The sequence below is a fragment of the Perognathus longimembris genome, chromosome 4 (genome assembly GCF_023159225.1).
Source record: "Perognathus longimembris pacificus isolate PPM17 chromosome 4, ASM2315922v1, whole genome shotgun sequence".
In the NCBI taxonomy this organism is placed as follows: domain Eukaryota; kingdom Metazoa; phylum Chordata; class Mammalia; order Rodentia; family Heteromyidae; genus Perognathus; species Perognathus longimembris.
In genome coordinates, this window is record NC_063164.1 from 84,857,974 (window position 1) to 84,873,274 (window position 15,301).

At 41.6% G+C, this 15,301-nt stretch overlaps 1 protein-coding gene across 5 annotated transcripts in view; it reads right to left on the bottom strand.

The window, feature by feature from the left end:
• Positions 1-15,301, bottom strand: part of Mgat5 (alpha-1,6-mannosylglycoprotein 6-beta-N-acetylglucosaminyltransferase) — a 365,603-nt gene that overhangs the window by 128,536 nt on the left and 221,766 nt on the right. For all 5 annotated transcript variants that reach the window (XM_048345586.1, XM_048345584.1, XM_048345587.1 and 2 more), the window contains 4 exons: positions 15,206-15,277; positions 13,410-13,571; positions 3,301-3,470; positions 454-588 (listed from right to left, as the gene is read on the bottom strand). In XM_048345586.1, the coding sequence (XP_048201543.1) occupies positions 454-588; positions 3,301-3,470; positions 13,410-13,571; positions 15,206-15,277 (539 nt within the window). The remainder of the gene's footprint in view (positions 1-453; positions 589-3,300; positions 3,471-13,409; positions 13,572-15,205; positions 15,278-15,301) is intronic.

The window sequence follows — 15,301 nt, forward strand, 5'->3', positions numbered from 1 at the left end:
GAAGTCTAGTATAGCTATAAAGGTGGAAAAAATACCTCAATATTCATATCAGGCTCCTAACCTTTCCTCCCAAGAATGACAAGAATACTGATATAAAAAAAGGTAAGAAATGACCCATTAACTCAAACTTAAGGACCACAAAAATGACTTTGTGCCTATTTTGTGAAAAGCATTATTTACTTAAGCAGACAAGACCAGTGGAGAAGGGAATGCTGGGTACTAGGGAAGGAAAAAGATGGACACTTGTTTTCTATTCTCATGACATCAGTGAACATAGGAATAGCCCTAGGAAGCAGAAAGTCCTTGTCAGAAACCTCTCAATTAGGAATAAGAAACCCACTCCATATAGTTCAAAAGATATTTAGTTATCTCTTTGTACTGTAACTATGTCATCCTTCTTAAGGTTAAGAAAAAGGAGTATTAACATAAGTCAGAACAACACATAGCACTTACTGGTAATGAACCCAAGATGGTCCCAGAGTTTTCTTGAATTGAGCGAGTCCTACAATATCAATATAAATGAGCTCAACGATTCTGTCTCCCACAGTCGGGCAACCAGATCTGTTTCCTACAACTTTCTTCATGATTCTAGAGAACAGCAAACCAGAGAAGAAAAAAATCTATTAACTTTAAGGTACTGAATTTGGCAAATTCAATAGGCAAAAAATCACTCCCAAAATACTTATTAGAGAGGATGGCATAATGTTTCCAAACCTGTTGCCACACTCAATTCCTCCTTCACATGAAGGTGAATCCAGAGCCCCATTCTCATTCCTACATAAGCGAGTGGTGGGGCATAAACACAGCCCTTAAAGTCAACCACATGGTAATTCTAAAGCCCTCCCCACTGCAGAGCAGCCCAACTCAAAGCTAGAAGACTCAGGCAAGTGGTTTCACCTTCAAGAAACTTTATTTTACTTTCCAGAAAAAAAAAGAATTGGTTATAAAGCAAGATTTTCTATACTGAGGAATTTAAGAGCTCTACATTTCCACTGCCCCTGTACCTTCATGCCTCTTCTGTAGGTTTATACAAAGCCAACTTCCATAGAACTTCTTCCTAAAAGTCTGCAAACTATGTCTGTAAGGGGCAAGATAATAAACACTTTCACCTCTGTCCTAATTATACAGCTCTGCCATTATAGGATGAAAGCTGCCAGAAACAGAAAGTTACCACGGGTATTCTGGCATCCTGAGCTATTTATAGAAATGGGCAGCGAGGTACATCTGGCTTAGTGAAACACAGTGTGCTGACACCTGGTCCATCCTGAACTCAGTGGTCGTCAAACTCATCTCTACAATGGAATTGACGGCATCACAAAATATTTAAGGCTGAATCCTTATGCTGTAATTTAATTAGTATAGGAATGATGAACATTTGGAGACTTCAGAGAGTTCTCCAAAACTTAAAAAAATTACAAGTGTTTCAATGTACAGGTGCTTTTGGGGACCATTGTTCTATGCTACTTCTGTAATTTTGTTAAATAAAATACATTTATCCCTGAATCCAATGTACATAAAGACCACTATCAGCTTTCCATTATCGACTTTTCCTTTGACTATCAAATCAGTGTCTGCTAGGTATATGCCTAATATGCCTTCTCTGAGCATTTAGACAGCTCTTGTTTCTGGTACTTGGTGGTGCCCCATTTAAGCCAGCCACCAAGTCACTTCTGTATTCTTCCTTTCCTTTAACAATCCTATGAACACCCAGTGTGCTAGGCATTAGTGCTGGGTAAGACTGAGTTTCCTGCCTGCCACATTTACATTCTAGCATCCACACTTCAGTTAGTACTACCAGAATTGTAATTAGTGTAATTATTATTTAATGTATTAATTGCAATTATCAAAGGACTGGCAGATCCTTAACCACATGCTAGTCATCTCTGTAGGCCCTGAATCAAAATCCATCCCACAGAAGTCAGGGTGAATACAGGGAAGCATAGGAATGTGTCCACAGGGTAAATCTTGGACATCCTACAAGGCAAGAAGACGGCAGCAGGAGGCAGCCTGGTAAAGGAACAACGGTTATGTAATACATGATTAAGGCACAGACCTCAGAACCTATTTTGAAGTCAAAGAGTGTCATAGGGCTCAACTCTCAGTGCCATCCTTAAAGTTCAGACAGTTCATGTTTGTGTTTCCCTATCTTTTTTTTTTTTGGCCAGTCCTGGGCCGTCAACTCAGGGCCTGAGCACTGTCCCTGGCTTCTTTTTTGCTCAAGGCTAGCACTCTGCCACTTGAGCCACAGCACCACTTCTGGCCATTTTCTGTATATGTGGTGCTGAGGAATCGAACCCAGGGCCTCATGTATACGAGGCAAGCACTCTTGCCACTAGGCCATATTCCCAGCCCCAGTTTCCCTATCTTTAAAATGCAGTACCTACATCCTGTTGCTAAGAACCAAATAAGATAAAACACAGAGTGCTAAGCACCTGATGCACAGTAAGTTGAGGCACAACAGTTTGCAGTTAATAGCTTCCATCAATGTTATTACTGTCATTATTGTTGCTATTACTATGACAACCAAATCTTTATGATGGTACATGGCAGGTGAAAATCATTAGCAGATGACTTCAACTATTAACTTGCCATCAGTCCCTTGACTACAGAAGAGACCAGGGTGGAATACATATGTATTTAAGACACCTCTCATCTCTAGAATGGTTTATTCTGAAGATACTTGGCTTTGCAACATGACATGTAGTTGGTGGGCAGCCTACGGGAGTGGAAGATCTAAGTATCTGCATGGCCAGCTATGTCAATCAAGAAGGGACTGAGAAAGAACAAGAGCTTCCTGAAAATTTCAGTGAAACAGAAGACCTGGGAAAAGTTAACAGATGGAGCTGAAAGCTGGCTAATTGAAAAGGATTGGATCAGGGCTTTCAGGAAGTTCATTGTATCCAAATTAAATTATAAACAAGAACCTGCCTGTTTCAGAATTTAGAAAGCTTGATGTTGAGTTGGGAATGGTATGAATTTCAGCAAGAGACAGGGAATTAGGAAAGTCAATAGTGACTTGTGCTACAGATGCTAGACACACCTGTAACAGCAAAGAATAAGCTTCTTAGTTTGAATTTTCTGGCATTCATTTAAGAAGCCTTGGGAGCCTGCAGCTACAATGAAAACATATTATCCTTTTCATAGTGTATGTTTTTATGTCCTGAAAATAATCTTCTTATCTTCTTTTTAGTGAATTATCACTTTTATTTTCCTCCATAAGAAATTATCCACTAATAGAGGGCTTTAAGAGTTTACTTTTTTTTTGTATTCTGATTTAAAATTGAAAAGTAATCTCCTTACTCCTTGAGCTCAGCCAGTGAAGCTGAAATCCTAATGTCATGGCCCAGTAAGTACAGAGATGTAATTAAATCACTCCACTGAACTAATTCACCAAGAGGGCCACCACTGAATGCTGTCTCTGCGATCTTAAAGCCAGATTCCTTGGTCAGGAGTCCCAGATGAACAAGAACCTAGAAAACACAAAAAAGAGGCAAATACTAATTTCAGTGAATCAAGAACAAAGTCCACAATAATGCTCCACAAAACAGTCACTCACTTCTAAAGCCACATTTATATCCTGATGTAATTTCAATATGAGATGTGCCATTTTCTTCCCCAGGAAAAAAGAAGAAAATAATATTTACAGAGAATAAAGCCTTCGTGGCTTTTTGGTATAGCCATCCATGAGTTTGAGGAATGGACAGGTTATCCTGCTTTCAAACATTGGGGTAGTAAAGTCAGAATTAAAGTTAGACAGGACAACAGAGAATCTTTTAGCAACTGGGACTTCTTTTCCTCCCAAAGCAGCAGATTTCAAACCACAGAAAAGCAGACAGGAGAATGTTGTCAGTTCTAAGAGACTTTTATCACAGCTTTAGCAATTATTAATTCATGACATCATTTAATCCATAGCCTCTTTTTTCCCATCCTCTCTAGACTGTTTTGAAGTCAATTCTATATATTACATCTGTTGTTGATACATACTTCAACTCAAATCTTCACTTAAAATATGAAGCCACACCATCAGTGTCACCCCTAAACAGACTAATTTCTTAATATCATCTGATAGCCAGTTAATGTCTATACTTCCTCAACTGAGCTTTGTGAGATTGTGAGGTCAGAGTGCACACATTATAACTATTTCAGGTGTTTCATCTTCTCTTAAACTCTGTAATTTCCTAGTACTCATTTGAGGAAAGGTTTGGGTAAATGTGAGTGTGTTACAATTTGTCAAAGACACTGGGTTGTAATTTCAATAGTTTCTCTTAATTCTAGATTTTGCAGATTGCAATCCCAAGGGATTGTGATACAGGTTATTTCACACCCTGTGTTTATGGTGAATGAATAATTAGAGGTCTTCAGATGTGATCAAGTTCAGATTCAGTTGTCCTGGCAATTCTATAGGTGATGACAATTTATAGATGGTGCTGTGTGGTTCTGTTTGTGGGAGTGATATTGGGAAGTCTGTGTTGGATGTTTGTGGTCACTGACAGTCATTAAATAGTCCCATTAGTGTACTTGAGGCTGCAACACAGTAATAGTCTAGCATTCCTTCATTTGTGAAAAGAAATCACTTCTCATTAACAACTTGGTCACCATGAGATATACTTTGTAAGGAATTAGCCTAGTACATTCTTTCACTTTCTTTTCTAATTTTCAGAATAATTAGTTTTAAAACATATTCTGAGGTTTTCATGTATTTCTTATTTATTTTTTAATTTATTTTTTAGTCTGTTGCCAGTTCTCCTGGGGCTTGAACTGAGAGGGTCTTGTGTTCTTGCTTGGCTTTTTCTCTCAAGATGGACACTCTACCACTGGAGCCACAACTCCACTTCTGGCTTTTGGCTAGTTTACTCGAGGTAGCAGTCTCATGGACTTTTCTGCCTTGGCTAGATTCCAGTGGAGATCTTCAGATCTCAGTGTACCAAATATTTAGGATTACAGGTGTGAGCCATCAATGAGTTTGTTTTAATTTTAAATAATACAAAAATGATATAAAAATAACAATGAATTCCAGTAAGTTGTGACTATTACCCTTACTATCAAATCTATCCCAGTTTGGCCAGTGAGAAGTTGTTTTTAGTAGGTTCAATGATTTTTTTTTTTTTTTGGAGGGGGGTGGGGATACTAGAGTTTGAATTCAGGGCTTTGCCCTTGCCAGGCAGGTGCTTTTCCACTTGAGCCACAATCCAGGTTTCTTTTGCCTTAGTTATTTTTCAATTAGGGCTGTGCTTTTTTTGTCCAAGTCAGCCAGGACAGAGAACATGAATTTTTTGCCTCAGCTAGTCTCAAACCATGACCCATCAGATCTGAGCTTCATGCATAGCAAGGATTACAGGCATGGGCCAACGTGCCCAGATATTCCTCGATTCTTTGGACACAAACCTATCAGCCTTTGGCAATTTCTCAGCTATTGGGTATGACAAGATATTCCGAGCTTATAACAGTTCCCGTCTCAGACTATAAAGAGGCATTTTCTAAGAACTTTTATACCATCTAGTGCAAAGAGCATTTAGAGATCAAAGACTAGGGCTTAATCATTGTTTGGAGGTTTTACAGTGTCTGTAACTGGGAAAATTAATTTTCCTCAAAGATAAAATAAAGCATGTGTTATTACTAGTACTTCCAATTCAAGCCTTTATACAACTTTATTCATTTTACAGCTCTTAATTCCTCTCTCCCACAATGAGAATCCCACTTCTCTAATGTAATTCCTTATTTTCTGCATCTCAATATTCACAATGGATTCCACATAGCACAGGGTAAGAATTGTCTTAATGTATTTTTGCCATTCTTTCTGTCCTCAGTGATAGCTCACCTGAAAGCTTCCATTTATGGTGTTGGAGAGACTTCAATACTATCCTCCTCTCTGTGCTCATATCAGATCTGGAGGAATGTGTCAGTTGATCTATTTTATTTTTCTTATATTTTTTAGGTATGGCTTTTTAAAATTGAGTTTTTCCACTATATAAAATAACTATAATATCCAGTCTACAAAGTATGATATATTTAGAGATGTTCAATTTCTATATCTGTTGCTGACACTCTATTGCCTTCTTCCGTTTCATTTTCTTATGGGGCAGAATATGCATAACATAAAACCGATCATTTTAATGGATTCAGTTCAGTAGCATCAAGAACATTCATATTGTACAACCATCATCACCATCTACCTTATTACTTCTGTTTATTTTCTTTTTAAAAATTTCTGACAGAGGGTATTGTTAGGTTTCCCAGACTGGTCTCAAGCTCCCACTTGTCCTGCCTCTACCTTCCAAGTACTAAGATTATAGGCATGCACTAACAATGCTTAGCTCAGTCTTCCTTCCTTATCTTTTCCTTTCTTCCTCCTTCCTTTCCTTCATCCCACCCTTCCTCCCTTTCCTTCCTTTTCATTTTTTCTCTCTTTCTCTTCATTTTAAATTAAGGACCTCATACTTACAGAGCTTACTTGTTAACAGCTTGCTTTCTACTACTTGAACCATGCCTCTAGCCCAGATTTTTGCTGGTGAACTAGAGATGGAGCCTCTCAGAATTTTCTTCCCAGGCTGACTTTGGATAGGGTCCTCTAGGTCTTAGCCTCCTGGGTAGCTATGATTATAGGTACTAACCACCTAGCTCATCTCTCTTGTTTATAACTTTATGGCTTAGCCTTCAACTTGTAAAATATGACAATAAGCATATGTATATTATTTATAGGTATATGTTTATACATATGTTACAGATGTATCTTCCTTTCCCTTTCAAAATAATGTACATTATTCCTTATCTAGATTTGTTTCACCTAATGATGTATTCTAAGGATTAAGTCCATAGGAAACATGGAAATATTCTTTGTTATTCCAGCCCACCTAATACATCTGGCCAGATGTTTTCCCACACATAACTACTTGGTGCCAGAATGTTTGGTTTTTGTTGTTTTCCAAACAAGCAAAACTGATGTATCAACCTGTGACTTGGGAATATGGCAACGTGTGTCTGTATTTTCCTTTTCAGCAGTATCAAATTAGTCAAGTAATCCCTGCTAAACTTAGTCTGTATTTCTTTTTAAATGAGAGCACATTGTTTGCTTTGCTCAGTTGAAATGAGAACAGCTAATTCAACACCATGTTGCTTTTAAGCTAGAATGAAGAGGGTATAAGATCTTCTAAACCCAAGGGCATTTCAGAGAATGTCCTTCCAAGCACCTTACAAATTTAAACTGACTCAAGTTCAATAAAACCTCTCTATCCTATGTACATATGCAGAAGCACCACCCAGCATGGCAGCAATGGAATTCACAGGCTGTCCAAACACAAAACAATAACAAAAATGTAAGAACTTCCTGATGTCATCAATGGAAGTTCTTGGAGGCTGGACTCAGGTGAAAAAACAAAACAGGGGAAATTTTTTCCAGTAGCCTGGGAGAAACATCCAGACAGTTCTGAAGAAAATCTAACAAGCAGAGAGGAGGAAGATGGCGCCATCACAATAGGGAGGCACCCCAACTCGTTCCAACCGAACAGTGTGCTGGGAACCCCAACACTCAACACCCCATCATGAGTCCAGCAAACCCAACAACCAGAAGCAACAGAGAAACACAGGAAATGAAAAAGAACAAAAAAGAAGAGCCTATAACTTGCATGGAGCTGGAAAATCTCTGGGGCACTCCCCCCTTCCCCCTCTCCCCCCCCCCCCACGCCAACCCCGACTGGGAAAGGGGATCTGGCACCAGTAAACAGGACTGGAGATAGTGACCAGAGAAGCAACAGCCAAAAAGTCATGCCAGGAGTGCAGAGTCAAGACAGCAGGAGCTCCACGGGCCCCAGACGGAGTGCAGACCGATCGACAGATGGCGGCACGGGACTGGAGGTGCGGGACCGGAGGCACGGGACTGAACAGCCAGGAACAGACAACAACAGCAGGGGAACTGGGCGGCGCAGATGGGGAGAGCCAGACAGGGAGAGCCAGGACCACCACCACCAAACGACTGATCGCCACACCCCAGCACCCCAGCCCTGAAAAGCCCACAGAAACGCGAGACACACACACCGTCCAGGACCAGTAAGTTCCCCATTGCCACCCCCCCCAACAGGAGACGACCTCCAGCAGAGACCCAAACCCTACAAAGAAGCTAGAGCTCCCTCCCTCCCCCTCCCTACCCCAAGGGAACAAAGGAGCCCCATAACTGGTGGCTCTAGGACTCTACAGCCACTGGGAGGACATGGGAGCTAGCAGAGGTGGAGCAGCGCCCAACAAAGTGACCGGGACCACCTTAGACAGGCGTCCCCCAAAGCCCAAGCTGGGGAGCCTGAACCTGTCCGCACCAGCCCCGCCACCCCCCCACCCCCCAGCAGGGGCCCGGGGACTGGTAGGCCTTGGAACGCCACCTGAGGCACCCTGGTCCGCGCAGACTTTTTGAACAACAGTCACAGGCTCGCTGGTGTGCAATACCAGCCCAGCAGAGACACCTGGGCCCAAACACATATTCCCCCCTCACAGCAGAGTTGCAGAGAGTCTGTGGGCACCAACCCACATCCAGACACTTGAACCTGCTGGGGTACACGCATACTGCCCCCCACAGCAGACTTGCGAGAGGGCACAAGCACCCACCAACAACTCAGGGCAGCACGCTCCCAAAGGAAACACTAGAGCACACACACACGTGCCCCCCGGAGGGCCAGCATGGGTCAACGTGCTAGCCCTCCAGCAGGAGGATCTCCTGCCCAACCCCCCCACGGAAGCGCACAAGCAGGCAAGCTGCCCCCTCAGCAGCAACACCCGCTCTGATAGGTGCACTCCGCACAGGTGGGCAGGGCCCCCCAGCAGCAGCACCTGCTCTGATAGGTGCACTCCGCACAGGTGGGCAGGGCCCCCCAGTGACAGCGCCTGCTCTGATAGGCATACTCTGCACAGGTGGGCAGGCCACCCCTCAACAGCAGCACCTGCTCCGACAAGAGTACTCTGCACAGGTGGGCGGGCCACCTCTCAGCAGCAATTCTGAATCTGAGAGGTGAGCTCCTTTGACCACGGTACCTAGTGGGAAAAGAATCAAAGAAGAGAAAAGTCTTCACGTCACACTGAATCAGCGAACCGCAAACCCCCATCAGGGGCACACTAGGGTCAGCACAACACAGCGGCAGGGCACAGTCCTGCAGAGAAAGACACAGAACCTACCCACCCCCAAGTGCAGTGAGGGTGACCACCTCGGCAACAACTGAGATGGTCTCACTTACCCATTGGGCAGTAAGGTTCAACAGCCAAACTCAAACCCAGAGCCAGGACACACACAAGTCTCCACTTACAGACCAGCAGGAACCAGCACAAAGCCAAGCCAAGGTCGTCACCTACAGATCTCCAGATGTGCAAATCACAAAGAAATATTACAAATTTCATGAAAGGTCAAGCCAACTTGCCAGCTCCAAAAAGTAGAATGACTGAAGAGCAGATGGAGAATAAAAAATCAAATGAGAATAAAATAGAAGAAATGATTGAAAGCCTCAGGAATGAATTCAGAAAACAGATACAGGAGCTAAGAATGGAAGTCTTGAAAAATCTACAGGAAATCAAGAAAGAAATGGAAGCAAAAATGGATACAGTGCACTTCTCCATTAAAGAAGACCTTAACATCCTGAGAAACGAAATGCATGAAAAAATAGATTTAAAATTCAACTCTTTAAAAGAAGAAATCTCCACGATGAAAGCTGATCTGGCAACCATAAACAGCTCGCTGTCATCCATACACACCACACTTGAAGCCACATCACAAAGAATTGATCATATCGAATCCCGAATCTCTCTTTTGGATGACTATGCAGCTGATAAGGACCAGAAAATTACCACACTCCAAGAAATGGTTAAACTCCAGGGCAGACAAATCCAGGAGCTAGTGGACACAGACAAGAGATATAATCTGCATATAATTGGAATAGATGAAGAGTCGAGTACCAGAGCAAAGAGCTACAACATATTTTCAATAGAGTTATTGCAGAAAACTTCCCTAATCTCACAAGGGACCTCACCCAAGTAATGGAAGCCTGTAGGACGCCTGGTAGACCAGACCTTAGAAAATCCTCACCCAGGCACATAATAATCAAGACTTCAGATCTCAAGACTAAAGAGCAAATTTTGAATGCAGCCAAAGTGAAGAAAGAGCTATACTACAATGGGAAAAGGATCCGAATCACAGCAGACCTCTCCACACACACCTACAACGCACGAAGAGCGTGGAAGAACACAATCCAAGTCCTCCAGGCCAACAATTGCCAACCCAGAATTAGATATCCAGCAAAACTAGAACTGACCTTCAAGGGAAAAATCAGATCTTTCCATAGCAAAGAGGATCTAAGAGTATGTGAATAAAAAACCAACCTTACAGCGAATTCTAAGAGGGGAACGCCACCCAACAGTAAATGTACAGGACCCCCAGACAGAAAAGAAAGAAACTACAATAGCCAGAGCCCAACAGGAAGAGCAGCTCAATAAAGACAAGAAAAAAGGGGGAGGAAAAACAGCCTAACAGGAAAATGGAAGGGAAAAAAACACTCATATCCATGATCTCTTTGAATATAAACGGTATAAGCTCTCCGATAAAGAGGAGCAGAGTGACAGAGTGGATCCGTAAACAAAAAGTTGTTATCTGTTGTCTTCAAGAGACCCATCTTCCAGCAAGGGATAAAAACAGGCTCTGAATGACAGGATGGAGCAAGATCTTCCAAGCAAATGCACCTACCAAAACGGCAGGAGTAGTCATCCTGATTTCAGACAAGCTGGACTTCCCATTAAAATCAACTCAAAAAGACAAAGAAGGGCACTACATTTTAATACAAGGAAAAATCCAGAATCAAGACATCACGGTGATAAATTTATACTCACCGAACAAAAGAGGCCCTACATATGTCAAGCAAATTTTCACAGAACTACAGAACAAGATAGACCCAAAGACAATCATAGTGGGAGACTTTAATACTCCACTCTCTCCAAGAGACAGATCCAATACCCAGAGGATTAGCAAGGGAGCTGAAGACCTAAGTAACACCATATCCCAAATGGATCTGATAGATCTGTACAGAGTCTTTCACCCTACAGAGACCCAATACACATTCTTCTCAACAGCCCATGGAACATACTCCAAAATAGATCATGTCTTAGCCCACACAAAGAACCTCAGCAAATACAAATGTATTGACGTCACCCCATGTATTATATCTGACCACAGTGGAATCAAGGTAACCCTCAGTAACAAAGGATACCACAGAGGCTATACAAATACTTGGAGACTAAACCCCTCACTGTTATCTAATACTTGGGTCACAGACCAAATTAAGGATGAAATTAAGTGAAAATGGCCATATTGCCCAAATTATTATACAAATTCAATGCAATCCCCATCAAGATCCCAGCTACATTCTTCAATTAAATAGAGAAAGCAACCCATAAATTCATATGGAACAGCAAAAGACCTAGAATAGCCAAAGCAATTCTAGGCAAAAAAAGCAGTGGAGGAGGTATCACAATACCAGACTTCAAGCTCTATTATAGAGCCATCATAACAAAAACAGCCTGGTATTGGTATAAAAACAGACCTGAAGACCAATGGAATAGAATTGAAGACCCAGAAATAAAACCGCACTCTTACAGTCAGCTGATATTCGACAAAGGAGCTAAAGACATACAATGGAAAAAACATAGCCTTTTCAACTAGTGGTGCTGGGAAAACTGGGCAGCCATATGTAGAAAACTCAAAGTAGACCCTAGTCTATCACCGTGCACCAAGATCAACTCAAAATGGATCAAGGACCTCAACATCAGACCTGAATCCTTGAAACTACTGAAGGACAGAGTAGGAAAGACGCTAGAACTTATAGGCACAGGAAGGAACTTCCTGAATAGAGTCCCAGGGGCACAACAGATAGGGGAGAGACTCGACAAATGGGACTACTACAAAATAAAAAGTTTCTGCAAAGCTAAAGACATAGTCACCAAACTAGAAAGACAGCCAACCATATGGGAAAGGATCTTTACCAGCACAGCAACAGACAAAGGCCTAATATCCGTCATCTACAGAGAACTCAAAAAACTAAGCCCCTCCAAGCCCAGGAAACCAATTATGAAATGGGCAAAGGAGCTAAAGAGAGACTTCACAAGAGAAGATATAAAAATGACAAAGAAACATATGAGGAAATGTTCAACATCCCTGGCAGTAAAGGAAATGAAAATAAAAACAACCCTGAGATACCACCTCACTCCAGTTGGAATGGCCTATACTGTGAACTCAGGCAACAACAAATGCTGGAGGGGGTAGGGGGAAAGAGGAACCCTTCTCTACTGTTGGTGGGAGTGCAAATTCATACAACCACTTCGGAGAACAGTATGGAGGTTCCTCAAAATGCTCAACATAGACCTAGCCTATGACCCAGCCATACCACTCCTAGGCATCTATCCGGAACAACAGGTCCCAAGATATCAAAAAGACATTTGTACTTCCATGTTTATGGCGGCACAATGCACAATAGCCAAAATATGGAAACAACCCAGATGCCCCTCCACAGATGAATGGATCCAAAAAATATGGTACCTATACACAATGGAATACTACATAGCAATTAGAAATGGTGAAATATTGGTATTTGCAGGGAAATGGTCAGAACTTGAACAAATAATGTTGAGTGAGACAAGCCTAGAACACAGAAAACAAAGGGGCATGATCTCCAATATATGACTGTTAAGGTGGGGGGGAGGGGGAGACAGTAGAGACCAGGTCTGCGAAACCAAAAACTTCTTGTCAAATGGTATTTCCCACAGGTTTGGATCAGTGACCCTACATTATGTAACTAAAACCAAACAACTACTCAACATACAAAGGTCAAAAATAGACCTCTTAGTGGATCACAATAGCTCAAAAGCTATGTATGTATGTTCATATAAGACAAGCATAAGCAAACTCTATTGTTGATGTTACATTTAAAGTCCTAGGTGATTTTCCTTTGTTGTAGCCCATGTGGCTACTGTATACGTTTTTGGTACACTGTGTAATGTATATATGTCTACCTGATCTAGGGAAGGGAAAGAAAAACAGGGTGTAAGATATCACAAGAAATGTGCACACTGCCCTATTATGTAACTGTGTCCCTTTTGCACAACACCTTCTCAAAATTTTTTTAAAATAAATAAATAATGTAAAAACAACAAAAAAAGAAAATCTAACAAGCAGATATTCTGCTTAAAATATCTGAGAAATTGTGCTGGTCTCAGCTAAATAGGAGTATTGTGAGAATGAAAGGCCCAGAAAGGGGAGTATAAAAGGCTGATCAGATTTCTTGAGGGAATGTCAACTGACACATGACATTTCTCTTAGTCTTCTTTCCAAGCAAAAGTACATTTTAAAAGGAAACTGGCATCTAATGGAAATGCATAAAAAAGAAACTCACTTTCTTCCTCTTTCTCTTTTCAAGATTTTGCTTTTCTGCCAGGGACTTGATTGCCTGGATCCATGCATCAGCCATTCGCCGGATCCGTAGCCGCATCCACCGGAATTCTTCGTGCTTTTTCATCATATTATAGAGAATATTAAAATCTGTCCGAATTTCTGCCTAGAAACAGAAATTTAATAAAATGAATAGGAGATAAAAAGCCAGAGAGCAAAAATGGTTTTCATGATGTGACATTTGAAAACTTGAAAGAGAGAGTCAATTAAATCCAAGGCTTCAAAAGTGAGTCTTGTCTTGCTTTAGAGCTTTCACTTGTGGGTCATAGGATTGCAAATTGAAGCACAGGCCCCTGACTGCTGAACTGCTATCAGGGACATCATTAAAAAATTAGAAATTGAGAAAGGCGGCACAGTCATTGCAAACCCCTGAGCCATGTTAAAAATGCCAATTTTACAATGAGTATGCTTGACACACCTTCAAATTCTCTGTGCCAGAATTGATTGTGCCACTCGGATCTACTGTGAGGCAGCAGACTACTCACTTCAGTTGAAATCAGCTCTGAACAGGCTCCCTGACATCAGGTACATTACCACAGAGTCTCTTTCTGTCCAGAGTTAAGTGGGGGAATAAATGCTCATCTAATCTCATATCCAAATCATCAAAATGTCTGGTTGTCCGAGGAGGTTAAAAGCCAGAAATATTATCTTTCTACCACAGCTGAATACAACTTAAAATTCAGGCCAGAATAGTTTAAAATCCAAGAACAGTAGTCCCCCTACCCCACCCCCTAACTATTCTGGATATTATAGGATTCAACTGGTGATTGGAAGACAGAAACAGGATAATACTTATTTCATAGGACACCTAACACATACCGAACTAATCTTCCAGCAGCCACCATAGTTCACTGTAAACATTCATCTTCCTCTCTGTCCGACAGCCTCCCAAGGCCCCAAGGCCTTCAGCTCCCATCAGACATCCATGAGCCTGTGGGTAGTCCTCCTTACTGCCTGTTTTTTTTTTTGTGTGTGTAAAGTTTTATTGGAACATAGCTTCTACTTGCATTTATGTATCACCTACAACCACTTGGCTAGAATAGCAAATTGCCGTAGCTGTAACTGAGATTATATGGCTTGCAAAAAGGAAAGTATTTAGGATCTGGCCTTTTAAAGCAAACATTGCTGACACCTAAAGAATAAAGACTTCAGTTCTCAAGGTGGCATACAAAGTTTTTCATAGTCCCTTTCCTACTGTATCCTTGTCATCTTCAACCTAGCTCATTCGCAACTCCCTGGCTTTACCCGTTGAATCCTGCTCTACACCACCACGTGCTCACTGCTATACAATGGAGACATCTTTCTTCCCCTGACATCATAGAAAGTCACTCATCATTTTGAATTCAGCTCCCGTGTCATGTCTATGCAATCTACCCTGACCTCTGCAGGCTGAGATTGCCTCTTCCTCGTTAATTCCCATTGGCCTGCATTAAAGCATTATGACAGGCATGGCCATTATTTATAATCATCCTCTCTCATTAGATCATCCAGGGCCTCCACATCTGTCACTGGCTCTTATCCCTATCAGTTGCCCATCATTTAAGGACCCACAGAGAATTGTTCAATATATAAATTTATGCTAACTGGCTGACTGATTTGGTTACTTGGGCTTAGGATTGGTGACAGTTCTCTAGCAGAACACTATTTCACCCTATAGCTGGTACTTGCAGGCTCCACTTGTGTCACTCATCATCTGACCTAAATGCACAAGTCTAGGAAGAGTTTTCCAAAATCACTTACCAATGAATTATGATCAGCTTCTTCATAGGGATTTTTTGCTCTCCAAGGTAAATGAGGACACCAATTTTCAACCTGAAAAACATAAATCATCAATAC